Source organism: Anguilla anguilla, chromosome 2 (assembly GCF_013347855.1).
Source record: "Anguilla anguilla isolate fAngAng1 chromosome 2, fAngAng1.pri, whole genome shotgun sequence".
Lineage (NCBI taxonomy): Eukaryota > Metazoa > Chordata > Actinopteri > Anguilliformes > Anguillidae > Anguilla > Anguilla anguilla.
The window spans coordinates 2,499,646-2,526,193 of NC_049202.1; the positions used below are offsets into that span (position 1 = coordinate 2,499,646).

General features: G+C 46.1%; 2 protein-coding genes across 3 annotated transcripts in view; one reads left to right on the forward strand and one right to left on the reverse strand.

Moving 5' to 3' along the window:
* Positions 1-20,109, reverse strand: part of cfap58 (cilia and flagella associated protein 58) — a 65,941-nt gene extending 45,832 nt beyond the window's left edge. The window contains exons 1-7 of one of the 2 annotated variants that reach the window (XM_035406282.1): positions 19,975-20,109; positions 4,171-4,452; positions 3,853-4,001; positions 3,453-3,609; positions 1,833-2,027; positions 1,302-1,439; positions 139-298 (exon numbers count right to left, since the gene is read on the reverse strand). In XM_035406282.1, coding sequence (XP_035262173.1) covers positions 139-298; positions 1,302-1,439; positions 1,833-2,027; positions 3,453-3,609; positions 3,853-4,001; positions 4,171-4,449 — 1,078 coding nt within the window. In that variant the 5' untranslated portion in view covers positions 4,450-4,452; positions 19,975-20,109. Of the gene's footprint in view, positions 1-138; positions 299-1,301; positions 1,440-1,832; positions 2,028-3,452; positions 3,610-3,852; positions 4,002-4,170; positions 4,453-4,595; positions 4,770-19,974 lie in introns of those variants that run through there. The other variant, XM_035406281.1, reaches the window with a different exon arrangement.
* On the forward strand, positions 11,706-26,198 carry LOC118221661 (cilia- and flagella-associated protein 58-like). The gene is made up of 19 exons (XM_035406923.1): positions 11,706-11,714; positions 11,869-12,150; positions 12,309-12,448; positions 12,655-12,811; positions 13,155-13,349; positions 13,745-13,882; positions 15,638-15,797; positions 16,174-16,256; positions 16,880-17,071; positions 17,562-17,723; positions 18,366-18,512; positions 18,834-18,974; positions 19,996-20,219; positions 20,628-20,739; positions 21,343-21,447; positions 22,243-22,362; positions 23,445-23,578; positions 24,999-25,191; positions 26,072-26,198. The coding sequence occupies exons 1-18, from the start codon at positions 11,706-11,708 to the stop codon at positions 25,168-25,170; spliced, it is 2,673 nt and encodes an 890-aa protein (XP_035262814.1). The 3' UTR covers positions 25,171-25,191; positions 26,072-26,198.
* Positions 26,199-26,548: the final 350 nt, after the last annotated feature.

A 26,548-nucleotide genomic window follows, 5' to 3' on the forward strand; every position in this document is an offset into this window, starting at 1 on the left:
CATGTACATCTGCGTGCGTGTGATAGAGAGATGCAGACGCTAAAGAGCCGCCCAGTAGCGAAGGCCGGCTGTGACTAGGAGACACATTCCGGAACATTCCAGTCGTTTAAACAATCTCAGAGCTGAGGCCCTCCTTGCCTCTCTCCAGCCCGGCGATCTGATTCTTCACCGTGTCCCTCTGCTGCTCCGCCTCCCCCTTCTGATCTTCCGCCTGCCGCAGCCTCCTCTGGGTGGCCTCCCTCGTCTTGGTTAGTTTGGATACCTCCTGACGCATCTGATTCAGCTCGTCCTCTTTCATCTGCGGGGGGGAATAACAGGTGCTTAGTGTGCCGTTAGTGGTAAAACACACCATCCCGGTGCTGCCCGATGTTTGTAATCTCTCTGATAAGAGCCTGGAGTGGACCCAATCAGCCTCTCCAGAGATATGCGCTGAGACAGACAAATGCTTTCTCCAGCGGCTTTTTTGGCTAGAATAATCACTATTAAATAAACTCCAGCGAAGAGGACCAGTGGTCCTTCAGCGTGACGTGTGCTGTTTAACCGAAATCCTCGAGCAAGTGTCAAAACAGTGAAATGATGTGCGGTTCTGTGTGAAGTGGCAGAATAGCTTGCACGGTGTATAAAGATGTCAGGCTAAATTTGGCCCGTCAGAATTTCAGGCAGTCGGAATAAAAGGTGTCATTTTAAAACACACGAGCGGTTTGACAGCAATGATACGTGTCTGTATCTGTCCCAAAATGTTTATTTAAGAAAACTAAAACAACCCCTCTCCAAATTCAGCCTCACTGTTCCTTTCAGCGTTTCTTGAATTGCATATCTATAGTGCCCCCTTGTGGTTCCCTATATTAATTCCATTATGCTTTTAATTGCCAAAATAATTCTGTAACTCTCGTTTCATCTGACAGATTTCAATATATATCATGTAGAAATGAAAGAAACGCATGAATTGGTCATTTGAAATATTTTAATATTTGAGAATATGTATACACCAATAAGGAAAAAGTATGAAAATACTTTAAATGGGATTTTTTTTGGTGTTCTTTGTTTAGCAAAAATAGTGTTCATGTTATGCCTCTTATAATCCACCAAAAGTAATGACAAGTGAATCATCATAAGAATTTTTTCCCGGGCACACATGACATCACCTGCGGGGAGGGGGGGGGTGTTCACAGACGGGGGTGTTCACAGACCGGGGCGTTCTCAGAGGGGGGGGGGTTTCTCAGACAGGGGTGTTCTCAGAGGGGGGGGTGTTCACAGATAGGGGTGTTCTCAGAGGGGGGGGGGTGTCTGTATGGCGGTACCTTCAGGTCCGCGGTCCGCTGCTGGTTCTCCAGGGCGAGCTGCTCCACACTCTGGGCGTTCTGCTCGTTCTCTTGCTGCAGCTTCCCGTTGCGCACCTGCAGCTGCTCCAGCTCCTTGGCCGCTCTCTCGTTCAGGATCTGCGGCCACGAGGAGACGCGCCGATCAAACTGCGCTCGCTGGCCCCCCCCCCTCGCCCCCCCCCCGCAGCTGAGCAACTGGACCCCCCCACCGGCAGGCTGTTCCTCTGAGCGTGCTCACACAGCGTCTGCGTGCACGTGCGCAAGGGTGCGTGTGTGTGTGTCCCCGCAAGGACGTACAGCTCATTTCAATTTCCAGAAAAAAACAAATTATTGTAAACCTAAATTAAAGACTCCCAATAATTTATTGAGTCAACAACGCAACATTTCATCCACAAAGACTGTCATCAGGCATCCACATGACAGCACCACCCAATACAAGATAATACTGGGGGCGGGGGAGGGCATGGTGGCCATGGCGACGGCGACGACGGCGGCGGTGGTCGGGCTCACCTTCTGCTCGCGCAGCTGCTGCTCCAGCCGCTGCAGCTCCTCCCGGCTGCGCAGCCCCTGCGCGCTCAGCACCTTCACCTCCGCCTGCCGCGCCTCCAGGTCCGCCTGCAGCTGCCGCGCCTCCTTCTCCAGCCGCTCCCTCCTGCGCGTCTCCCGCGAACACTCGTTCTGCCGCACCTGGATGTCCTGCTGCAGCTGCAGAGTTTACCCCCCCCCCCCAAAAACACACGGACCGGCAGTGAGTTAAACCAGATCGGGGCCTGGGACGGTTCTGCTGCACCTGGATGTCCTGCTGCAGCTGCAGAGCAGAACATCCAGCCCCCCCCCCGAAAACACACGGACCGGCAGTGAGTGAAACCAGATCGGGGCCTGGGACGGTTCTGCCGCACCTGGATGTCCTGCTGCAGCTGCAGAGTTTACCCCCCCCCACCCGCCCTGAAAACACATGGACCGGTGGTGAATTAAACCAGATCAGGACCCCGGGACGGTTCTCCACCCGCTCCTAAATCAAGCACACCGCCAACCACGCGCTGTTTATCAGTCACCGCAGCGGCTGCCGATCCCACATTTTACCGGGGACTGCCGAGCCCACATTTTACCGGGGACTGCCGAGCCCACATTTTACCGGCTCTGCGGGGTGAGCGATGAGAACATGCGAGCGACACGAGAGTCGTTTCTCTAAACTGCGGAACACACGCGCTGGATACTCAGGGATGCCATTCGCTGTCTCTCACAGGCACCACACATGCATCTGTATGCCTTTGGTTTACAAAGATACGCAGTAAAATGTTTAGTGTTAAATCAACTTTTACAGTGTACATATGGCCTCTGTTGGACTCATACCTACATAAATTGAATTAAGACGGGACATTTTACTGCTTAAGAGCCCCCTAGCCATGATCTTCCCAGACTATGGAAAACAAGTTCAGTTTGAATGGGTGTGGATTCATAATAAGCTGTGAATATTGGGTCACATGTTTGTTGGACAGGTGGGTACATCTGGAAATCAGGTAAGGTCCTAATCAGCTTGCCTTTCCTCGACACCTACGGCTTACCTACGCTTTACCTGCTAGCCTTGTGTTCTCCCTTTCAGTGAAACCTGCTCTGAGAATGACTCATCTAGGGAGGAAAAAAATATGAGGTTTTTCCACCTAACATCCAATGTACATCTTACACATTCACACAAGAGAGATATGCAGCTTTTAACATCAATCAACAACAACTACAGTGATTCTCCTACAGTTGTTTAAAGCAGTTCCTATAAAGGTCAATGCAGTAATAGCTGCATAATTGTTTCCTTAAATTTAGCTAGCTGCTGACAACCAAATACAATTAAATCTATTCATCTAGCTTTTCTCTTCAGATATGTATATAGGGAACATATCTCAATGTAGTTTGCAAATTAGTCAGCTGCAGTCTTCTTCAGCTATATTTGGTGTGGTCATTGGCTCAACGCTCCATCAGTGTAAAGACCATGCAATGTTAAAAGTTTCGTTTAAGAATATTTCTCTGCGATTGTGTTTTTTTTTTCCTGTGTGGAGAGGATGACAACAACGGGGGAAATTATTTTAAGCCGTACACGTCACACATACACTAAGCACGATAATTTGCCCGTCGTACCTGCAATATAGTTTCCGCGGCCTGAGCTTTCGTTGCTTCCGTCTCTTGCTGACTGGCGATTGCTTTCGTAAGACTGTCTCGTATATTTGCTACTTCGGTCAGGAGTTCATCTCGTTCCTTTGTTAGGTCAGATTTGATTTTCAACAAGTCTTTCAAACTGAAAAAAAATTCGCATAACAGTAAACCTCTTCTGTCAAGTAGGCCCATGTCAATTTGAGTCTCTGAGTTTTTACTTTTACTGCATACATATTTTTTAAATCAGCATGAATATGTGCATGAATTATGCAGTACGTATTCACAAGGCATAAAATGTACATTTTGTCCATTCCCGGTGGTCAAATAGTTAATAATAAAATAAAACTTATCTGTAGGCCTACTTTCTCTCGTATTTAACACTAACCTGTGCTCCTGACCACTCGCCACACCGGCTCCTTGTTCAATAAGTTTATTCAGGTTTGAAATGTCATGCTTCAAATTCTGAATGGTTTCCTTCATGGTCAGTTCCTTGTCATGGGCTGCATCCACCATTTTCCATGCCTTTTCTACCTCCTAGAAGTGAGACGGATTTAAAATACATTGTTTAACAATGATATATCTATATTTTACTAAATTATTATTTTTTTTAAGTATATATGTTGTTTCAGGAAATTCCGAGTGCAAACAAATATATGTATATCGTGGGCTCTTATTGGCATCGTTGCTGCTACAGGTAATGCACCTTTTTCAAGGTATCAGCGACTGATTTGTCTTCTTCTGACAGCTTGCGAGCTGCGTCTACTTTTACTCTGTTGGACACTATCTCCGCCGATAACTCCCTGCATTTTGTCATGAGTCTGTTCTCACTCTCGTGAGACTTCTTCAGGGCTTTGGCGAGTTTTTCGTACTCGACCCGGTATTTTTCCAGGTTTTTGTCGCCAAGGAGCTCGTGAAGAACTTCTTGGAACCTTTTTTCCAGCGTCGCAAAGGCGTTCTCCTCGGCCTCGGGGTTCTGGTCCATTTCCTGGAAAGAATAAGCAAAACATGCGCGAGGCGTTATTGTTGCCGAATTCCAAATAAACATCCGACTTCAGACTACCTCGTAAGATAGCTAACTAGTCAGCAAGCAACGCGCTTGTCTGGTAAATAACATAGTTTGCATACTACCTCTGCCATGTTTCTCATGCAGTCGCTTCCTAAGGCGATTCAAACTCCGAAAAAATATTTTTTAAAGTCAATTCATTACTTCCTCTTCCACATTACATTGTATCCTATTGTTTGCGGTTCCAAAGTTGTATCTGCAACTCCAAGGAAACAATTTGCGTCCTCGTTTCCAAGCAACCACGCATGCTTTCTATTGACGTGATGACGTCAAAGTTGCGCCTCTTTGCAAGTTAAATTGGATCTATTAGAAAATTATATGTTTAAGTACAATACCCTATACATTAACATTATCCAATACATACATTAGCATTTGCAATAGGAGCCATATGTTTGCTTTTATATTGTGCTAAAATATATCCAGAGGTTTGTCACCATTACATAAAATACTCTTTTCATGGCACAGACAACACACTTTGATCATTTATGGACTTAATATATTCTTACCTTTTAACAAACAGAGTAATGTGACTGTAATACACCACAGCTCTATATTTAAAAATACTTTTCAGCATACAAAGCTAATGAGAATTCACAGCGTGTTTATTAGTGTACTGTCTGAATGCTCAAATACATCCTGTACAATTCTGTGTACGCTCCAGGTTACAGGTTGAGTCAAACAGCACAGAATTCCGCACAGGTTCGCTCATCCTTGTACACTGTGGTTCAGCTTAAGAGGACACAGTGAATGGACTGAGTCAGCATTGCTGCACCACAAACAATTCCACAGAACATGACCTCCTGGAAGCAGTGTTCTCCTTTCTTCTTCAGAAAATGTCTGTATCCACGGTCCCTCCAAGCTGGCACAAACTCCAAGTCTGTGCGAAAAGAACATGGCCACAATCTGCACTGCAAAAGATTGGGTTCATTTGGCACTGACTTTGAGTTGGGTCGATGCATTTACTCCTGTAGGGGGGGGAACAACAGAGATCCTAAAAAAAATCATTCTACCACAGCAGTATGAATGGAAACAGACCCACCCATACAGCAGAGAGGCATGTATACACACATGCAGGATCTGTTCAGGCACCGTCTAGGACGGGAGGCCGAATATCGAAAAAACTATTCAACAACAAATTTCACAAAATAAATAAATTTTTATGTCAGCCATAATTTTCAGAGTTGCTATACTCTTGGCAGGGGCAGGTATGGAGCATTCAAAGGACCATTAAAAAACATCAGACAATTACACTTAAATAGGCTCTCTCAAACAAATTAGTTGGCAAAGAACAATTCACAGAGAAGCATCGCTTGATGAGACATTTGCGTTGGGAACGGCCATATCAACAATGACTAAGGCATCCATTTTACCTGTCACCGACCTCCGGAGTAGGATGTGTAGCAAAGCAGCTCAGGTTAGGTGTCTGCCAAGAATACCAACCCCCACCCCCTCCTGCCAGGTAACAAAAACTAGAACATTCTGATTACAAACAAACATACTGTGCCCCCCCCCCCCCCCCCAAATGTGTCCCAGCTGGTATTCCCTGATCAAAGGGTCTCTCTGCCAGGCCAAGGGAACAGTGGGTATACTTAGACCCACTGCAAGGCCAAGGGAACAGTGGGTATACTTAGACCCACTGCCAGGCCAAGGGAACAGTGGATATACTGACACAAGCGTTTAGTGTTATTTCACCTCTGGAGAGTCTAAGTCTAAAACGGATAAAATGCACACTATGAGAATAAAACGGGTAAAAGGCACTCTATCAGAATGAAAACTTAAGACAGTGTTGAAATGGGCTCATCCAACATTCCCCGCCCGCGTGCACAAAGAGACTATGGCATTACCTTATGCTACAGCTTGGCCGTGTAACGTAAAGTATGCATATGCGCATATAAAAATATGACGGGCAGCGATGCAGAACAAACCAATACAATCCCCGGGGTTCGCGGGTGTGATTGGCTGCATTCGAGATCTGTATTACAGTAAGACGCACATAGACGGTTTCGGATCAACGCCGCTTGGCTGATTTGCAGCAATACAATGTCAAGTTGAATTAGAAGACTCAATTCACCGAAGCACCCATAAGCTGAGGACTATTTTATATTTTTCTGAAGGCAGGCGTAGAGGATTTTTTTTCTTCTGAAGAAACATAAATAAAATATTAAGCAAAGTCTTACTGATGTCTTAATATATTCATTTTTTTAAGGCACGGCATGCATATATCAGGTGTATGAATGAGCCAGAAACGGCTTGTAAAAAAGGATTCTTCCCAAAGGCAATTAATTAAAGCGTAAGTAAAAGACAGCAGGTGCTTAAAACTTGCATGAAAGAAGTGCCTGAAGAAATCATCACACTTGGTGCTTTCCACAAGCAAGGCAAGCATTACACTGACTGCCATTTTGTTCTCAAAGCACATAGGCATAAAATAACACTCCAATGGGAACTGTTTTGCATGTCAAGATCTTGCAACGTTTTGTATTTGAGATTCCTACGAAGGCTTTTACAGTTTTCTCATTCGGCATCCAGACATTACCCTCCCACAGTCCGGATACTAATGGTTCTGGGATGTATCATTTACTGACAAGGCCCAGGAGTTTCATCACGCCAAAGTAGGGCTTTTTTACATTTAAGCATTTATTTCTCCAGAGCAATTCAATCAGCCAGAGATGTATTCATTCATTTGTTTATTCATTTAACTTTTATGTGGCAAACAACCGATTTACACAGCTGGACATCCGCTGAAGCTGTTCACAGGTAGAACGGCAGTGACCTACCTGGGAAGTGCACCCGCGCGCGACCTCTGACACACAAGCGCGGTCACCTGATCGCCATAACGACACCGGCCGACAGTCAGGTGCAGCCGGCTGTAGCCTAGCAACGCCAGGAAGTGGGCGGATCTCCGCTGACAGGGTATTACCTTCATCACTGCACACGGTGGGCGAATTCAATTTAACTCAGCCGGTCCCTCCACACTCTCCTGTCACTCCTGGGGGGCCACGCTCCATAAAGATTTTTTTTTTTTTTTTCAAATAAATTATATGAGTGAGAGATTTCATCCCTTCTCCACTCCTCATAAAGTTGGAACAGAACCGCCCCCCTTAAAATAGGGGTTGTGACAGAACCAGGTGTCACGGGTAACCACGGCAGATGAATTTGAAATTATGGGATGGATTTGGAGCAGTGAGTCATCTCGGTGATCTGGCAGCTGCCCATGTGAACAGAGCAGGTGATGATGACTGCGCAGCTCAGCTGGGGGACTGCAGAGTGACTGCGCAGCTCAGCTGGGGGGCCACAGAGTGACTGCGCAGCTCAGCTGAGGGACTGCAGAATGACTGCACAGCTCATTTGCTGTACTGCGGTGGGAACAGAAGCAATGATGTGTGAGCATAACGCACCCACCCTCCCGAACTGATGGAGAACAGCACCCCCCCCCCGCCCAACAGGATAACAAATCAATTATAAGCAACCACTCAAAACTGGGAAAGAAACCAAACGTAGACCAAAACGGAAACGACTGTGGAAAAAGACGCGCAAATTAAAACCGCATCTTTATGTCACCGCTGTGCTTCTCTTCTGCTTGCTTTCCAACAAGTTCACACAGCAACCACCGCAGGAGGACGGTGGGAGCAGCCATAATTTGATTCACACGGCGCTCGTACGGGCCGGTGAAACAGGACACATTTTCAGTAGCAAGGAAATCAGACACGCGTGTGACACGAGGATCGCTGGATGTTTTTACTTGAGTGCAGCGCTGCAGAGCTCAGGCGATGGTGCATTAACAAAACAAATGTCGACTCTTTCATGCTTCCAACAATAAATGCACGCTATCATTATCATTTCGGGTACCTTGACAAAGATGGAACTATGGAAATCACTTCAGTCCCTTCTTGGACTTCATCCAAGGATTCTTTGATATTCATCAAAGGGAAAGTCTATTGTTAGAGCCAATAAAGGACCCCAGCAGAACACCTGTGGGCTTTATTTAATAACAAATCACATGTTCAGACCAGAACAATATTCTTTAGCACAGATATTGCACAGATGTCTATCCTTACTTGATGTAGTAACCTTGTTGCATCTCTGTGCCTCTTAATCCCTTAAACAACTGTACAGATTCTCAATCCTGTTCTCCACGTGGTGCTAGAAAGCTCTGCTCAAAATCGAGTGCCATAATATGGGCGTGGTGGTTGAACCTTCCTGCCCATTGTGAGTGTCCTACACGGGAATCGAACCTGTGACCTTTAGGTTACAAGACCAGTTCCTCACTCATTATACCACACTGCCGCCTAAACAATTAAGCATCGTCGCTTTTCCGTTTTGTGTATTACCCTTGACAACTTTTTTATTGTTGTCGTTGTCTCAATGACAGCACGGACCACGAGGGTCATGATCAAACTAATCTACAGCTCCTTGAGTCCTTCATACCTCATGAACTTAATTACTCTTTGTTGTTGTTGTTGTCGTTGTTGTTGCTTTTTAAAGGGTGCAGGCAGTCTACCATCCCTGTTGTGTATTTTTCACTTTATTCAGATGGAAGAAAGGAGGGAGATGATAGATAGAGAGAGGAATCTCGGGGGGGGGGTCGTTTGGGGGGTGGGGGCGGGTGGGGGGAGTCAGCTGGCTTACAGACAGCCTTGCACAGTCTCAGCCGGTTTAATTAGATTTAACTAAAGACGTGACGGCTGTCCGTAATCAGGCGGGGGGGGGGGGGGGGGGGGGGGGGGGGCAAAGGGAGGAGAGAGAACTGGTACCCACAAACACGGCTGGGGTCACTCTTCCATTAAAAAGGTCAGTCGATTCACAAAACGAATGGAAATTCGATTCACGAATTGAAAAACGCCTCTAGTGGTCTATGAGGACTTCACTGGTTTTCCACGAACTGAATTTCAAATCACCTCAACGCGCTGATGGAATTGAACTGACGCAAAAAAAAAAACCGACTCTAAAAGTGCAGACTTTCGCATTGGCGTGAAAGTGTCTTTCCTTCAACAGAAGTTTTTTCCTTAAGCAAAGTGGGACTCCGCGAAGGAGTTAGAATGTTTATTACTCATTACTTCCCTCGTTCCCGTACATACGTACTTAGCGCGTAATGAATCTCTATTCGGAGCGTCTGCTGGGACCATCTGGAGAGAGAGAGAGCACCGCGGCAGCTGAGAACTCCTTCCGAATTCCAAAAAACTGCGTGGGACACACAGGCGTCACAAAAGGAGGCGAGATGAAGAGACATCTGCCCACTTTATAGGGCCGTGACCGCAAAGTTCTCCAGAATCTTCGACACTTTCGAAAGAGAGAGGCATCCGCACAACCACGAAAAACATCTTCAGAGCAGCACTGATTTACAACTGGATAATGCGACAGAGAGTGTACTTGTTAGACCAATCAATCCCTTGGTGCGGCGAATGATGTTATCTAATTTCGGCACAAGTGGGAATCATGGGAGCTAGCCTCAGATTGCATGATGTGCAACGTCAGCATAATCCAGACCCATGGCAACCAGCTGTCTCCATCCCCAGCTTCCATAACACCAGTGAAAACAGTTGGTTAACCCCCTACTTAACACTTTAAATTTTAAATAGTTTATGTATTAATTGTAGTATTTTGTCTATTAAGGCGTAATTATAAATACGAGACAGAAAGGAAACATGAGGAAGATTACACAAAGAATATAAACACAGAGACAACACACATTAATACTAAGGCCTGCGTCTATACCTGCCGTACGGGGCCGTGAATACTGTCTCATTTTCAATTTATATCATGGGTTTCATTGCTTCTATATTGCTGTTATTCCTTTAAGGCGATTAAGCCACAGCAAATTTACTTAAGGGGACAATTAATTCAATAAATCAATACTAATTACTTTCCTAATAAGGACTCGTAGAATAAAGCAATGGGAGGCTACAGTTAGTTTTGTGGCGTTTTTGTATACACAAGGTGTAGTGACCCTACCTTGCCTACCCTGTAAGAGTGTAAAAACACTCATTGATCACCAGCGGTAAAACATATATGCCTAGTATGTAGCAAGAGCAGAGGACACTTATTGAATGCAGATGCAGCTTGCCCCATTAGGGGACAACTGTACTAATGAACAAATGGTAATAATTAAGGAGGGGTCAAATACTTCAACACATCGAACATGATGTGCTCTTTCAAATGCTCGTTTGATTTAATATTTAATCCAATTCAGTCGATTAACTCAATGTTAATGATTCAACAACCAACCGCCTGTCCGATCCCAGCGTATGGGCAGTTAAAAGAGGCATGGCCACAGGAATGTAGGCTCGGCTGCGTACGTTGCGGTACGCTGGAGACTACAAATAATCCGCTCCGTTTCAGCACCACGGAGAGCCGCCGAGCGGTCGGCAGGCCAGAACGGCGCCACACCTGCGGCACGTCTCGCGGTCACAGGTGCTGACTATCATCTCACAGCACGGCTCCCGGTATAAAAAATAAATAAAAGTAGAAAAGAAAGAAGAAGAAAAGATGGCAACAGTTTCAGCAGCAGGGAACTGCCCCTCCCCGCAGTTCTGCCAGGAGGAAAATCCCTGTACAGCATCGCTGCCTGATTCAACCCACGACACCCTGTCCGTGTGTATTAGTGCATTTATTTAACCGTGCACTTCCTGTAGGCCTATCTGTTGTTGGCTGTTTCCCCCTTGCGGGAAGTAAAACGCACACACACGCGCGCGCACACACACAGAGGGAGAGAGACACACGCACACATGCATACGAGTAGTTCTATGTAACAAAAAAAAAAAACTAAATTAAGTCGTGTTTTTCACATTCGTTGAACAATTTTGCAATGTCTGTCTTCAGAATGATCATACTTTCCACCTATCGATTTGTTTATTTACTGTATTGAAGACATGGCAACTGCTGCCAAGCATGAACACCAGATGTTTCTATGACGTTGTCCTGGAATGGTTGCGTGGCGTTCCATGTCTTTCTCTTTATTGTCACGTTACAAAACTTTTTTATTTAGAATTTTCCTGAACGTTCGGTTGGTCACAATCATACAATCTTCACCAAATAAATGTGCCAATTTTACATCGTAGTAGAAAAATACACTTGGATTGAAGACGGGAGTAAATGTATTAATTTGATGATTTAAAATGCTGTAGCGCATTGCTGGATTAAATTTCGAGTAGAAGTCGACGTAGAACCCAATTACAAACATGTTAGAGGTATGCTTTGAAACTTGGCAGACAGGCAACAGCTGTCATTGTTATTATTATTATTATTATTAGTAGTAGTAGTAGTAGTAGTAGTAGTAGTAGTAATAGTAGTAGTAGTAGTAGACCTAGTAGTAGTAGGCTAATATTTTTTTATTGTTCCCAGGAAAATAGCTGCAAACCTGGTGCTGAACAAACAACAACGGAAAGGGTGGAAGAAACTTTCCAGGCATTTCTTTGTCAACTAGAAGACGACGAGAACCTGGCCGAGTACCGAAGAGGATATGAGAAACTTATTCAATCCGCGAACAAGTCCCAAGAGAGCGAGAACAGGCTGCTCACAAAATGCAGGGAGTTAAAGGCGAAGATAGTATCCAACTCTGTCAAAGTAGATACTGCCCTCAAGTTGACCGAAGACGACGAATCTCTCGTCACCGTCCTACAAAAGGTGAAGTAGCTGTCACTTAATGGCATTAGCTTTATAGCCCATTTGGTGCGCACACGATACGCCTGTTAATTTTTATCTCCCATTCGTAATGTGCTTTACTGTTGCATTTCTGTAATGTATATGTTTGTTTTGTCAATGTACGCCAATTTTATTCTCAGGAAGTAAACGGAGCTTGGCAAAGAGCGAACGAGGGTTCGGACAAAGTTCTTGAAAGCAAAGAGACGATTGAGGCCTTGCAGCATGAAATTGCAAACTTAAAGGATCTTCTTATGCAGGGAACATTCGGACAAAAGATCAAGTGAGTGATGCATATGGGCCTTTCCACGAAATATTAATATATGAGATTTGATGTCGCATCTTTTTCTAATATGCTATAAATAAATTACACGTAAAATGGTAAGGTGAACATCCGCGCTATTTATTTAGTCCTGCGTCAGTTCTATAGTTATAAATCCATTTTGAGTTGAGTGGTGGAAATTATTTGTGGCTATTTTATTTTTCTAGTTTGAACGATTTGCTGAAACTGAAAGGTGAACTCAACCGAGAGAGAGACGAACTCCTGAATGAAGTGGTAAAAGTTAGAGAAAATATCACGAAGGCCACATCCGATCAGCAAGCCATGGAAGCCCTTCAGGAAAAGGCGATGGAAGCTATTTCCAAGGTACTGCCGACAAATTTCACTCAGATAGTGCTTCTGACATTAATAGAGTACATACTACTGTCCCTACAGTGCCTGCTGGGCACACCTAAATTATCTTAAGAGCCAATTTAACACTGAGAACTGAGTTCTTCTGCTTAGAGATCGGTCCAGCAGTGCCTTGTAAATCACTGTAAATTACCAGACAAATAATGAAACAGACACTGCACAACAGTGAGTGTGGATATCCTTCTTTTTTTTTTTACAGGCCTACCTACGTTGTGTCTCAATTCTGTACTGGTTTAGGCTACTCAGGTGTGTGTTGCTTAAGCCGTGGTCTTGACTGTTTTCCGCTGGGGGGCTTAAGTTTCAGAAGGACATCCAGGCTTGCCACGACGAGTGCTCCAGCGAGACCCTGCGGAAGGAGAAGGCGGAGAAGGAGCTGGAGCAGCTGCACGCAGCGGAAGACAAGGAGCACCTGGACATCAGGGAGCTGAACGCCAGGTGCGGGCAGATCGAGGAGGAGGAGCGGGGCGTGGAGGAGAAGCTCAGAGCCGACGGGGTGAGCAGACCGCCCTGAAGGGAGGGTGGGGGGGGGGGGGGGGGGGGGGCGCAGGGTCTGCCGGTTTCTGCGGTCTCATTTTAATCAGATGCCAATTAAGAGCCTTGAGAACAAGGTGTGTGGATTCATTAGCCAATCAATGACTTACATTAAACATGGAGATCTGCCTTCTGAAATGTTTGACATTTGTGAGAAAGGAGTAACATAAAAACTGCATTCAAAATATGAATAAGCGAGTAAACAAACAAACAGCAGTCGTTTGTGTGTGCACGATCAGCACGCACTTCAAAACCCCACGCGCTCGGGGCATTTGAAAACGCGCGCAGATGCGCCGAACCTGTAAGACACTTGTGAGCGTGCACGCTTGATTTGCTCTCCCGATCACGGCCGCGCAGGCTGTCGTCGAGGCCGTCACCGAGGAGCTGGAGGAACTGCGAGCCAAGAACGCCAAGCTCCGGCACGAGAACGAGCAGACTGCTCAGACAGTGGAACACCTGTCCTTGGAGAACCAGCAGAGGACATCCGATCTTAAGGTAAATTCATGAACATCTGTTTTTTCGCGAAACGAGGAAGAAAAAAATGGAGGGATTGGGGCACATACAGCCCGCGAAAAAGAAGGCTTCACAGACGCGAGGCGTAAAATCGCCGGTAAAATTAATCCCGACTACAACGTATGGAGCTATCAAAGCGCACGTGGACAGGAAGGCTAACACCACCGCGCCTTTAATCTGAGCCGAACCTCGCAGACGGGTGGCGCACGCGCTCTGCAAACGCTCATCAAGGTGACGCTAGATTGAATTAAGAATTCCGTGGAGGTTACGCAACGTCACGTCTCGGGTGTTTGGAGACTTGGGATTTGCAATGTAAAAGAAAGGTAGTGAATATGTTTTTTAAAATTAATCTGTGCAAGACACAAGGACAATTTTTTAATTTTTTTAATTTTTTTTTGGGGGGGGGGGAGATATTGTGCATTAGAACATTCACTACAGTATGAATTTCATGTTGAATCAGAATAACAGAAATAACAGGAAAAAAAAAAACAGGACACACAAAACTAATTTCAATAGCCAGAAAATACTTCACACAAGCACTAATTAAGCTATGACCTGACCTGACCTGACCTGTTCAGAGGCTGTTCTAATTATGGTTTTAATGGTACTTAGTTGAGGTGGAAGGCGTTGCGTTTTCTCAGGGCTCGGTTCTAAATGCCAATGAATGTACTACATATTTTATTACGATTAAAGTCTGTCACGTTCTTCCACACACATGTGCTACAAACAAGAATGACACATACAAGAGCTGCATTTGGCTTTCATTGCACAGGTCCTAAGAACGAACATGCACAGACACACACACATATATATATGGTATCTGGCCATCTAACATGAAATGATGAATGAAGGGAGAAGAAGGGGCTTCTGAACTGGTCTTCTCTAGTTTAGCCTTTTGATATTTTTACCCCAAAGGAGGTGAAATTTAGATGCAAAGCCTTTTTGAGTTCAGTAAAAAAAAAAAAAAAAGAACACCAAGCGGCGTGCGTCGTCTGTCACTGCGCAGAACGTGAACCCCTGAAGATGAGAGAGGGCCGAGATGTAAAAAATCACTTTGATAACGGTCTCGTAAGAGGACGCGCGTGTTCGCGGTGGAAGGCTGTGGACACGTGCTGCGCGTTAACGCAGGGAGCAGGTGAAGTACTGCAGTTAATTGCTACACCACAAGGGGGGACTGTACATACACCGTTCAGGGAAACCGATGGGACGGGGAAAACACTCGTGACTTTTCAGAAAGGTTAATGTTTTGTGGCGTTATTTTTTCAGACGAATACCTGTGGCACAGTGGCAGAGCTCTCACTTTTACTCTTGACGTCACGACAGGGAGGATTAATAAGTTTTGTCACATTTAGCTGGACAAATGATTAACTGTTTACCCCATTATCACGTTGGCACATCTAATGTTTGCGCCTCGTTCAGTTAACTTCAGGCGAAATGATTTCTTGAAAAAAACAAAAAACAAAAGACCATTATTGCCAACACCCACGGTAAACCACCGTCATGTCTGTCATGGCATGAACCTCCAGAGAACTTGACAAAAACTCCTCATCAGAATGACGAGGGAAATCAAAAAGAGGCTTGCTCCTGCGAGGATTTAGGCCAGGGTCGTCTGTGAAGCGCATTGCGACAATTGTTCGTGAAATACGCTATACATAAACACATTCTGATGATGATGATGATGATGATGATGATGTCGAAGAGTTACAGGCGGACTTTAACGCCCGTCCGTCCCGGCAGACCTCGGAGGACCTGGCCGAGGGGCTGAGGCAGGAGATATCGCGGCTCGAGCACGCGCGGGAGGTCAACCAGAAGAGACTGCACCTGACGGAGGACCAGAAGATGGACACGGAGCAGCAGAGGGACATGCTGAGGAGCCAGATCGCGGGACTGGAGAGAGGCAAGGCGCCCGAGCGATCTCTGTCAAATAGAGACTCGTTTTTTTTGTTCGTTTGCGTCTGATTGGCTGATCTGGAATGGGTTTCTCCTCTCCCACCGGGCCTTCCCCTCATCTTTTCAGCACGTTTGTGTGCCTTTCTGACACGCGTATGACTTAGAAATGTTGAGTGCTTTTTTTCCCAGCTGCCTGGATTCCGCGTGCCCCTGTACTTGAAAGTAACAAGCTGTCTGCATTGGGCTTGATGTGCTGTATGTGGAGTGTTGAAAACAACATCAGCTTCTTATTTTAAACGGGGGGGGGGGGGGTGGAAAACACAAAAACCAGAATCCCTGTGGCCTCCTCAGTTTGAAGTATTACTTTATAACATTTCCCGCAGAACTGGAGCTGAACCAGAAGCAGATGAAGATTGATAAGAAAGCCATTAGGGAACTGATGCGTGAAAAAGACATTGTGAACAAGGTGGGTTCACCATTCATCCCCTGGATTTCGTATCTACCGTTGCACACAGCTGCACAAGACCTACTTAAGCACAGCTCCATGTAATCGAGCTTATTTGATTCATTATTGATATGACTGCATGGTAACTTGCTTGACAGAAGTCAATATTGTCTAGTTTTTCGGACGTCTCATTCACAACGAGAGTAATTTCAACGACTTGTGTCACTGTGTGCCACGTGTTTCTTATGTTTTCCCCTGATGTGCTAAACACCATATTAATACTTCCTGCTGTTAAAGGTCAATTGATGAGATTGTCTCAACCGTCTGGCACAATGAAGCACATATATACTGTATGGATTATTTATTTACGTTTTTTGTGGGTTTGATTCCCCGTTGGGTATCCTGTCATTACACAATGGAGCAGTGTGCTTAACCTGATTTGCCCGAGTGAAAATATCGAGCTGTACGTGAAAACACAGTCTGTGCAATTTGCCCTGAATAAAGAGGGTCTTGCCAAATGGCAAAATGTAGATGTTCAGCATCACAGAACAACTCCCACTAAACACACAGCTTACGCTTAACTTCAGAAAGGCGCCCCCCCCCCCCGCCCATCTCTAACCTCCCCGTCTCCGTCGCATGCGCAGAACCTGATCAAGGCCGCCACCGCTGCCAAAAAGCAGCTGAACGTGGTGAAGCTCCACGAGCAGTCCAAGAAGAACCTGGAGCTGGAGATCAAGAACTACAAGGACGAGGCCCGGAAGCAGCAGAAGGTCATCGCCCAGCTGGAGAAGGAGCGGGACCGCTACATCAACGAAACCAACGGCATCCTGGAGGAGGTGAGGACAGACGAGCCACTCCCGTTGTTAATGAGCAAGGGGAAGCCAGAGGGGAGGGACTAAGGGGGTTCAGGCCGAACCAATAAGGTCTCTAAACAGACATCGGGAAAGAAGGTCCCTAAATACTGTTGCTTGTTTTAAATGTTGCCCCAATATGCCTTACTTGATACTGTTCATGGTGAATTCAGTCAGTTCCACCACATTGAAGCACGGGGATTCATATTTAAAGCAGAGAAACCAGGGTATAATCACTATGCTAAAGCTGGAGACTGGACTCATGTCAGTTTGTCCTTAACTTTGACTCGCCAAGCTGTGCCTATGAGTCAAAAGTTAATGACCAAACGTTGAGTAAGTCCAGGTCTGGGTGTCTTTGCTTTGTTTATCGTATCTGTCTGGGGGTTTTGATGGAGTTGTGAGTGCTGATTACCCTGAATAATGATGGGCTGCTTTCGTTATTTTAATACAGCAACTCTCGTCCCCTCTTTGGCAGGTGCACCACCTGATGGAGGAGACTCGCGAGAGGGAGCTGGAGATCTTTGAGTACAGGAAGAAGATCGCCGACGTGGAGAAGGAAGTCAAACACCAGCAGCACCTGTACGAGGCAGTGAGGTGTGACAAAACCATCTACAGCAAACACCTCAACGAGATGCAGGTACGTCTCCATCCTCAGCCCAGGCTTGTTTTTAAAATCAGGTCAGGAGGATGCGTAGACAATAGCATTCGGCAGAAAGTAAACTCCTCAGACACCGCGGTGTTTAGAAGAACATGCTTCTTCCGTATGGCTGTATTTTAGTACGTTCACTCTTTGAAAGAGACTGCGTTTTAAGACACTAAAGAGTTTAAATATTTCAGATTTATACCTGAGTTCTGCTTACGTTTTGAAACAATGCAGTCAGTTTAAAGCGCTACATAAACACAGTCTGTTTTAAGCGCTATAGTCTGTTTAAAGCGCTATAGTCCGTTTTAAGCGCTATAGTCTGTTTAAAGTGCTATAGTGTGTTTAAAGTGCTATAGTGCATTTAAAGCGCTATAGTCCGTTTAAAGTGCTATAGTGTGTTTAATGTGCTATAGTGCGTTTAAAGCGCTATAGTGTGTTTAAAGTGCTATAGTGTGTTTAAAGTGCTATAGTGCGTTTAAAGTGCTATAGTCTGTTTTAAGCGCTATAGTCTGTTTAAAGTGCTACAGTGCGTTTAAAGTGCTATAGTCCGTTTAAAGTGCTATAGTCCGTTTAAAGTGCTATAGTGCGTGTAAAGCGCTATATTAACGCAGTCCACTGTGCCGGTTCCCCACGCAGGCCGAGATGACTGACATGAAGACGCAGCTGAAGATGATGCAGTGCGATGCCGACCAGCTGAAGGAGGAGCTGCACGGGAAGGGGTGCGCCTTCGAGAAGGAAACGCTCGAGTTCCTGGACGTGGAGGACGAGAACAAGCAGCTGAAGGTAGAGCTTCAAAGCCTGCTGTCGGTCCAGAGTTCACCCCAGCGTAGTATATTGGGTAAGGTGCTGGTCTTGTAACCTAAAGGTCACAGGTTCGATTCCCGGGTAGGACACTTGTAGGCCGTTGTACCCTTTGAGCAAGGTACTTAACCTGCATTGCTGCAGTATATATCCGGCTGTATAAATGGATGCAGTGTAAATGCTGTGTAAAAGTTGTGTAAGTCGCTCTGGATAAGAGCGTCCGCTAAATGCCTATTATTGTAATAAATCCATCACTGAAGACCCCCCCCCCCCCCCACTACAGCAGTATTTTCCTTGCTGTAGGTGGACCTCCACAACATGAAGGAGCGAGCTCACGACACGAAGCACGTCATCGACACGCAGGAAGTGGAGGAGAGCAAGCTGCTCAAGGTCATAGAGGACACCGACGCCGAGCTGGTCGCGCAGAGGAAGCAGCTGAGCCAGGTACGGGAGGGGCCTCCGGCTTCGAACGAGCCGACCCCCCCCCCCCCCCCAAACTCACGGCGCCGTTCGCCCCGGGGTAAAAACGCAAAGGCCTGGTCTCGCTCCAACCTCGTTAAGCCAAAGCCGGCATTTCGCTGACGCAGCAAAAAAACTCCCAGCCCCTCTGAGAGTAACAGAAAATAAGAAATAAATAGAGTATTTCGGTAATGGACGGTGTCTTCCCACCACAGCCCTGTGGGTATGTCTCAGAGTCCTGAGCTGACACAGGCCCTTTTAGGAGGCTAATATTTCATGACACCGCCTCTTTGTCAGAGCCCAACGGCATCAGCAAAAGATGCAGAATTTAAAGTACTTTTACATTTCAGGAAAAGCTTAACCTTATTAATGCAAGGCTGAGTCAAGGAAGGGCCTTGTTCTCTGCATTAACATGGCTGAAAGCAAAAAAAAAAAAAAAAAAAAAGAACAGACCTTGTCAACATTTTGTCAACATGAATCTGCTTGCCAGGAAGTTTTCAGTACAAATTAACTAAATATGTCAATTGGATCATGAAGACAGGCAAAAAAAACAAGAATAGAAAAATAATCAACCTTTTAAAACATTCATGGGCGGCAGTGTAGTATAATGGGTAAGGAACTGGTAGTAACTGGTGTAACCTAAAGGTCAACGGTTTGATTCCCGTGGAGGACACTGCCGTTTCACACTTGAGCAAGGTGGTTCACCTGCGCAGATTGCTTCAGCGTATATCCAGCTGCACAAATGGATGCAATGTAAATGCTGTATAAAAAGATCTGTAGGTCACTCTGGAGAATAGCGTCTAAATGTAACCTAATGTCATGTAATGTAATGTAATGAGATGTAACCTAATGTCATGTAATGTAATGTAATGAGATGTAATGTAATGTCATGTAATGCAATGTAATGTCATGTAATGTAATGTAATGAGATGTAATGTAATGTGATGTAATGCAATGTGGTGATGTAATGTAAGTGCATTCGTACCTGTCATCGCCCGCTCTCCAGGTAATCCGTGAGCGGGACATCCTGGGCCGGCTGCTGGTGGAGCGCAATAAGAAGGTGGAGTTCCTGTACAAGCGCATGAAGGTGCAGCAGTACGTGATGAACAAGGGGGACATGCACTACAACCAGATGGTGGAGAACATCCAGCTGCTGAAGGTGGAGATCAAGAAGCTGGCCCAGGAGAAGAAGATCGTGGCCAAGAAAGTGTCGAACATCGAAGATCTCCGGTTAGCACCTCCCATCCCCACCCCCCCGCCTTGCTCCATACCTCCCACACAAACCTGTAGAGACAGATAGAGAGTTATTCCGTAAGACTTTAATTACAAAGGAAACCATGAACATACTGGTGGACATATCAGAATGTGTATGTTTCACAGGAAAGAATTGTGTGCAGTATAGTACAGGATTAGAGTTCAGTAGCTGTGTTTATTCAAAGACCTGAAAAAAAAAAAAAAAAACATTTCAATTCCACATAAAAGAAATGGTTGTGTATTTTTCTTAGATGGCTTTATATAATTTAAAGGCATGTCGTGCCTTTATCTAAACATTACCAGGCAACCGCGTATGTACTGTAAGACAACAGATCTATGGCTTGCTACTGCATGTGTGATTTTATTTTGATCCCATGGTGGCAGGCGCGAGGTGAACCTCCTGCAGAAGGAGCTCCTGAAGGAGCAGACGATGTGCAAAACGCTGGAGGAGGACATCCAGATCCTGAAGAACGTGCATCGATGGAGGAAGCTCAAGGTACGCTTCAGCTAGGGGATGAAGCTCAAGACATATTTTTAGTTTCAGGGTACTTAAGTGTAATTGCCATTATGAATGAATGAATGAATGAATGGATGAATCATTGCATTTATGTACCACTTTTCAGAACGCTCAAAGTGCTTTACAGTAATGAGTGGGAACTCACCTCACCCACCACCAATGTGTGGCACCCACCTGGGCGATGCACGGCAGCCATTTTGCGCCAGAACGCTCACCACACATTAGCGAAGGTGGAGAGGGAGGGAACATTTTTTAGCCAAATAAATCGGGATGATTAGGTGGCTGGACCTCGGGTTAACGTCTCATCCGAAAGACGGAACTTACCAGAAACCTCTACAGTGCTGTAATATAAAACTATATCATTGTCTACGCATTTATGTGTGGTCGTGTCAGGCTGTTGAATATTTTACTGTGGATTATTTATTTATATTGACATCCCCCCAAGAGGTTATTTCCACTATACCACAGTCGCTGTGCAATGAAAAACATCTACAAACTACAGAGAGATGGTTATAGAGCTGAGCTGCTTGCATTTCCCACACCCAGGGTAGAGTTAAGATCCTTTTAATGGCCTTTCCTCAGATCTGTGACCCTGGAACCTACCAACTGATCCAGAAGATTCACTTCCTTCAGACGTGCCTGATAACCAAGTCTAAAGAGCTGGAGGAGACCGAGCTGTTATTACAGGTACAGACCGGACCGAGCTGTTATTACAGGTACAGGCCGGACCGAGCTGTTATTACAGGTACAGACCAGACCGATACAGGTACAGAGGAGACCAAGCTGTTATTACAGGTACAGACCGGACCGAGCTGTTATTACAGGTACAGACCAGACTGAGCTGTTATTACAGGTACAGACGAGACCAAGCTGCTATTACAAGTACAGACGAATCTCGTCTCGTCTCATTGGCTGCTTACGAACCGCCTATTTCCCCTCTCTGAGTCAGTGGAGAGCCATCTCTGCCACAGCGCTGCAGAGATCAGTGCAGGTGCCTCCAACCTCATGAGAATGAATTTTTCTCTTTTCATGTGAAAGTTTGACAGGGCCACTCGAGGAGCTCCAGGCAGTTGGAGTGCATTTCAACTCCACACATTTCAACACGTAGCAAAAAGGGAGTCAAGTTTCTGACTTACTGCTCACTTGCATGCATAGCTCGTTCTTACACAACGTGTGCTATTTATGCACCTTTTGCAGCCTGTGGCGGATTAAAGACGATCTGTCCCCCCGCCTAGGTAACGATTTTCCCGTGACGCATCGGCGTTGTTGGCGCTGAGTCAGTGCCAGCGTGCCTCGTTGGAAGCCGCGGTTGATGTGTTTCACGCGCGCTCATTCACGCGGCGAGGTTAGCGGTCTCTCTCGTCGCCGCCGTGCCGACGGATGTCGTCGTGGCGTGCGAGAGAGAGACGCCAGTCTCACAGGAAGTCGCGCCAGCGCACGCTGTCGTTACTTCCTTCCTTCCTTCTTTCTTTCTTTGCGCAGCGGAGGCAGAAGTCGTGCGTGCAGCTGAAGCACGTCCTGGCCCGCCAGCCCGGTCCCGAGGTTGCCGAGCAACTGAAGATCTACCAGCAGACCATGAGGGGGAAGAGGAGACAGCTCCAGGTGCCTCTGACTTTCATCTCTCTGTTCCCTTCTAGAAACAACCACCGCTACTTGCCTCAGACAATGTTGCAACAGTTGAAAAAAAGGCCACTTGAGCAAATAAATACATTTGTGCTCCTATTGAGAGCGCCAAACTACTATTTAGTATGACTCACTGATAACGCACGTCACTGATATTTACGAATACCAATAGAGCCCCATTAAAGTTCAGCGGAAGCTCTAATTTATACTCAGGAAACCGGTGTGAAAACCAGTTGCGAGGCTCACCATGCCGTAGGTGAAATTGGCACGGTCAGAACATTAAACATTCTCCCTTTAAAGTGTGCTTAAGCACACCACAGGTTGTTAGGAAGCACCGCGGGGTATTCACAAACGCGTTGTTATTCTGAACGTATGCAGTCCACAGGCACGCGTATGCATGCGTGCCAGGCGTCCGTGGCCCCCAGCTAAAGTCATTTCAGCCATAATTTACCGACAAGTTATCGGCAAGTTTAATTAGACCTTATACCGCAGGTGCTGCGGGCTAGGTTTACCGCAGCAAGCTCGTGGGAGAGCAAAGCTAATACCGCAATGCCATAAATAAACAAAAATAAAATCACTGTTGTTTAGCTGAGAAAATACTATTGGAAGCTAAAGATGGAAAGCAGTAATAATGCTCTTCACTTAATAAACTAAATAAAACCTTTGAGCAAAGACAATAATGGAACTTAATGTGATATAGAGAATCACAGCAAAATCCTCCAAGACATAATATCCATCTCGGCGGTCTGCCCTGCATTACATAAACATATTTAAGGTATATTGATATACATGCACAAACAAAAACAGTGTTAATAAATAGTTCCTGAGGAAAGTAAATGTAATCACTGAAAGTGTGTCTGTGCCTCTTTGCAGGAAGGATTTAAAGCTTATTGCAGCTCATCTGTCTATAATTTGGAAAATTGCACTTAATGAAATATCTGACGAGAGAAAAATATCAACTGGCTAGCGATGAACTTGCGAACTTGTGCAAGGAAACTCTCTGGGCACCCAAAACTTTTTTTTTTTTTATATCTTTTTTTTTTGTTGTTGTTGTTATCAAGTCACTTCGATCGGACGTGAACACATGCATGACGCAAAAAATGGAGCTCAAGAACAAGATCGATATCCTGGACCACGAGCTGAAAAATGTCACGAACAAGTACATCGCCAAGAAGCGGCAAGAACTGGAGACCAGGTGAGCATGTTCGAGCGCACGTCCTGAATGATCTTTCTTGAGCTATTTTTTTTTTTTTTTAACGTACATGGCTTCATAGCAATAAGCAGCGACTTCAAAGCGCCGAGTTTGGGCGTCTGATCTCGCACACCTTCGAGGTGTCCTAAAGCGTCTTGAAGCATCAAGGGGCTTCTGACGCATTCCTGAAGACGTAAACTTGCTATTGATCAAAAAAAGAGAAAAAGAAAAAGAAAAAAGCGCCTTCTGAACATCAAACAGTGAGACGCAGAACTGGACACCGATCCGAACTTCAGTGAAATTTCGTGGTGATGTTATCAAATAACTGCACAGAAGATTAAACAGTGCATTTTTTGTACACATTTTAACAGATGAGCTGGCCCACTGATGTATAGTATTACCGTACATACTCTCTGACCCACCTCATTTGTACGTATGTTCGTATGACTGAACAAGCGCAAAATCTCCTTTTGCCATATTTTAACAGACAAGATGCTCCAGTGATGCACAGTATTTGCGTACGTACTCTCGGAGCAGAGTAGGGGGCAGTATAGTTCTCACTCTTGTTCCAGTCGTACTGTGTCCGCACTGAAAAATGACGCCTAACTTGGCTCAAATGAGTTTAACTGAATGATGGACGTGTTTCCTTTGCTACACTCGCCGGCTTGGCTGCTGGCCAGCAACACCAAAATCCAAATAAGTCCCAAAAATCTAAAGTCACATCAATCACGGCCCTTTCACAGGTATGTGTTCTCTTATGTGTTCTTCTTTACGAGCTCAGGGTCACTTCCAAGTACCAGCGTCTCGCTGAATGAATTTCAAAAAAGCCGCTTTGTAACAAGAGGCTTTACATTGCATTTCATTACATCCCAGCATGTAGCTGATGCTCCTATGCAGAACGACTAGCGCACATCACACTTTAGCATAAAATCCATTAATACTGCTGGGTAATTTACCAAAGCAGGTCAGATGAAGTACCTCGCTCAAGGGTACAATGGCAGGGCCTTAGCCTAGAGCCAAAACCCCCCCACCCCACCCCCCACACACCCCTGAGCTACAAACCTACTTCCCCAACCAGAGGTGGAAAATCCAGGTTCAGAAAGTAGTATTTTCTTCCAATCACCTGGCTTTGCTAATTAGGACAATTCCTCAGCCAGGAGGTGGAACTGATTAGTGAAATAAGCTGGCTGAGGGCTGAGTTCATGGGTGGAAGAAACACGTGGCAGAGCTGTTACTTTCTGACCCCAGGAATGTCCACCTCTGCCAACCACTGTGCTGCTACTTGCAGTGCCAGCCTACTATAGCATAGCAAGGCCGTGCTCCTTGTCCTACCTCAAAGGGGTCCGACCTACCACACTGCAGGGGCGAGGGACGCCAGTGACGGTCCATGCGCTGTGTTTTTGGTTTTTCCCCCCCGCCGTAGCGCGGGCCAGGCACCGGAGAAGGCGCCGTCCCCCCGGACCGCGCCGTCCGTCCCGGACGCCTCCTCCCTGCGCCTCGCGAACATCTCGAGCGCGGCGCTGATCCAGCGGATGGACAGCCTCTCGGCCGGGTGCCTGCGCACGTCCGCCTGCCCCCGCACCTCCGAGCGCTAGCAGCCGCACGCGCCCGCTACGGTGAGGAAAGGGGCGCTCCGCGGCCGTCCCGTTAGCGGCCGGTACGCTAGGCCGAGCCCGTCTCCAGGGCGACGAAAAGGCTGTCCCAGAGGCGTCCATTTTGACCACCATCCCCTCGGGGAAGTCGAGGCGGGGGGGGGAGGGGGTTACTGACAAGTTATCGGCAAGTTTAATTAGACTCTATACTGCAGGTGCTGTGGGGCTAAGTTTACCAAAGCAAGCTCATGGGAAAGCAAAACTGATACTGCTATGCCATAAATAAACAAAAAATAATCACTGTTGTTTAGCTGAGAAAACACTACTCGTAGCTAAAGATGGAGGCTGTTCCTTTTGTGGAGCAGACTATGATGTCCCCAGGAGACAGAATGACTCTCTTGCCAAAGCCTTCCACTTAACTATCTGGGCATGCTGGTTTGGGGAGCTCAGTTAAACGGGTGTGCCTCCTGTGGCGAAGGTCAGGGGTGAAACATCCACAACAACAAATATTTACAAAGATCCCAAAAGATCCCGGTTGTAGCATCGCTGCGTACGTGTGAAGTTTTGAAATCCCTGAAATATGTTTCGAGGTCGTCTTTGCAATATATTATGTCAGTAAGGTTTATATGCAAGGACTGTGGCTTTGAACGTTCAGTTGTTTACTCAAAAACCCCTTCATCCAGTTTTGATCAGACTGACAGAGCAAAGCATTTCATGTACCCAGAACATCCTGCTTCTGCAAAGCAGATTTTCTGAGGGAAGTTCATGAAAGAGAATATACAGTACCTGCTCCTGAACTCAGTCAGGTGTGTGTTTTTCTACACGAGATTAAAGATGACTTCCCTTTCCCTCTTCCCGTTTCTCTCTCTCTCTCTCTCTCTCTCTCTCTCTCTCTCTCTCTCAGCCGTGACAGCGTCGCTCCTCCTCACCAGTTCCGGCGTTTTCCCGGGGTGAGATTGATCAGCGAGCAGACGCAGGTTCACAGCGAGCTCCTCGCAGATCCAACCCGCTGACTAGGAGCCAAAGACACCCACTGAAAATCAGAATAAAAAACATGCACTTCGAAAGCGTTCGCGTCGCATGCGTTCTTTCTCTATAGAATATTAAACAATAGACCCATTTCTAGTGCAAATCATATTTAAAAAAAAGACACGACTTCACTTCACTGGTACAACAGCAAGACAAACAACCGCGTTGCCATGTCAGCGTTTCTCACGCAGAGGCTGTCGTGTATCCTTAGCAACAGTGGCAGTTACGAGGCCTTTCCTCGGTGCTGCTACCATAAAGCCGTAAATGTCAAAATAAATTAGCGACAGTAAAGCCCATACGATGGGGTAACGCGCACGCTCCCGCTTCAGGGTCGGGCTGGTCTCGCAGTTTC

Bases quoted from the DNA above. Each gene is read 5' to 3' on its own strand.
- LOC118221661 (XM_035406923.1), top strand. The intron at 15,798-16,173 runs GCAAGGCGCCCG...CATTTCCCGCAG, and splicing joins GATCGCGGGACTGGAGAGAG to AACTGGAGCTGAACCAGAAG. The intron at 18,975-19,995 runs GTACGGGAGGGG...CCCGCTCTCCAG, and splicing joins AGAGGAAGCAGCTGAGCCAG to GTAATCCGTGAGCGGGACAT.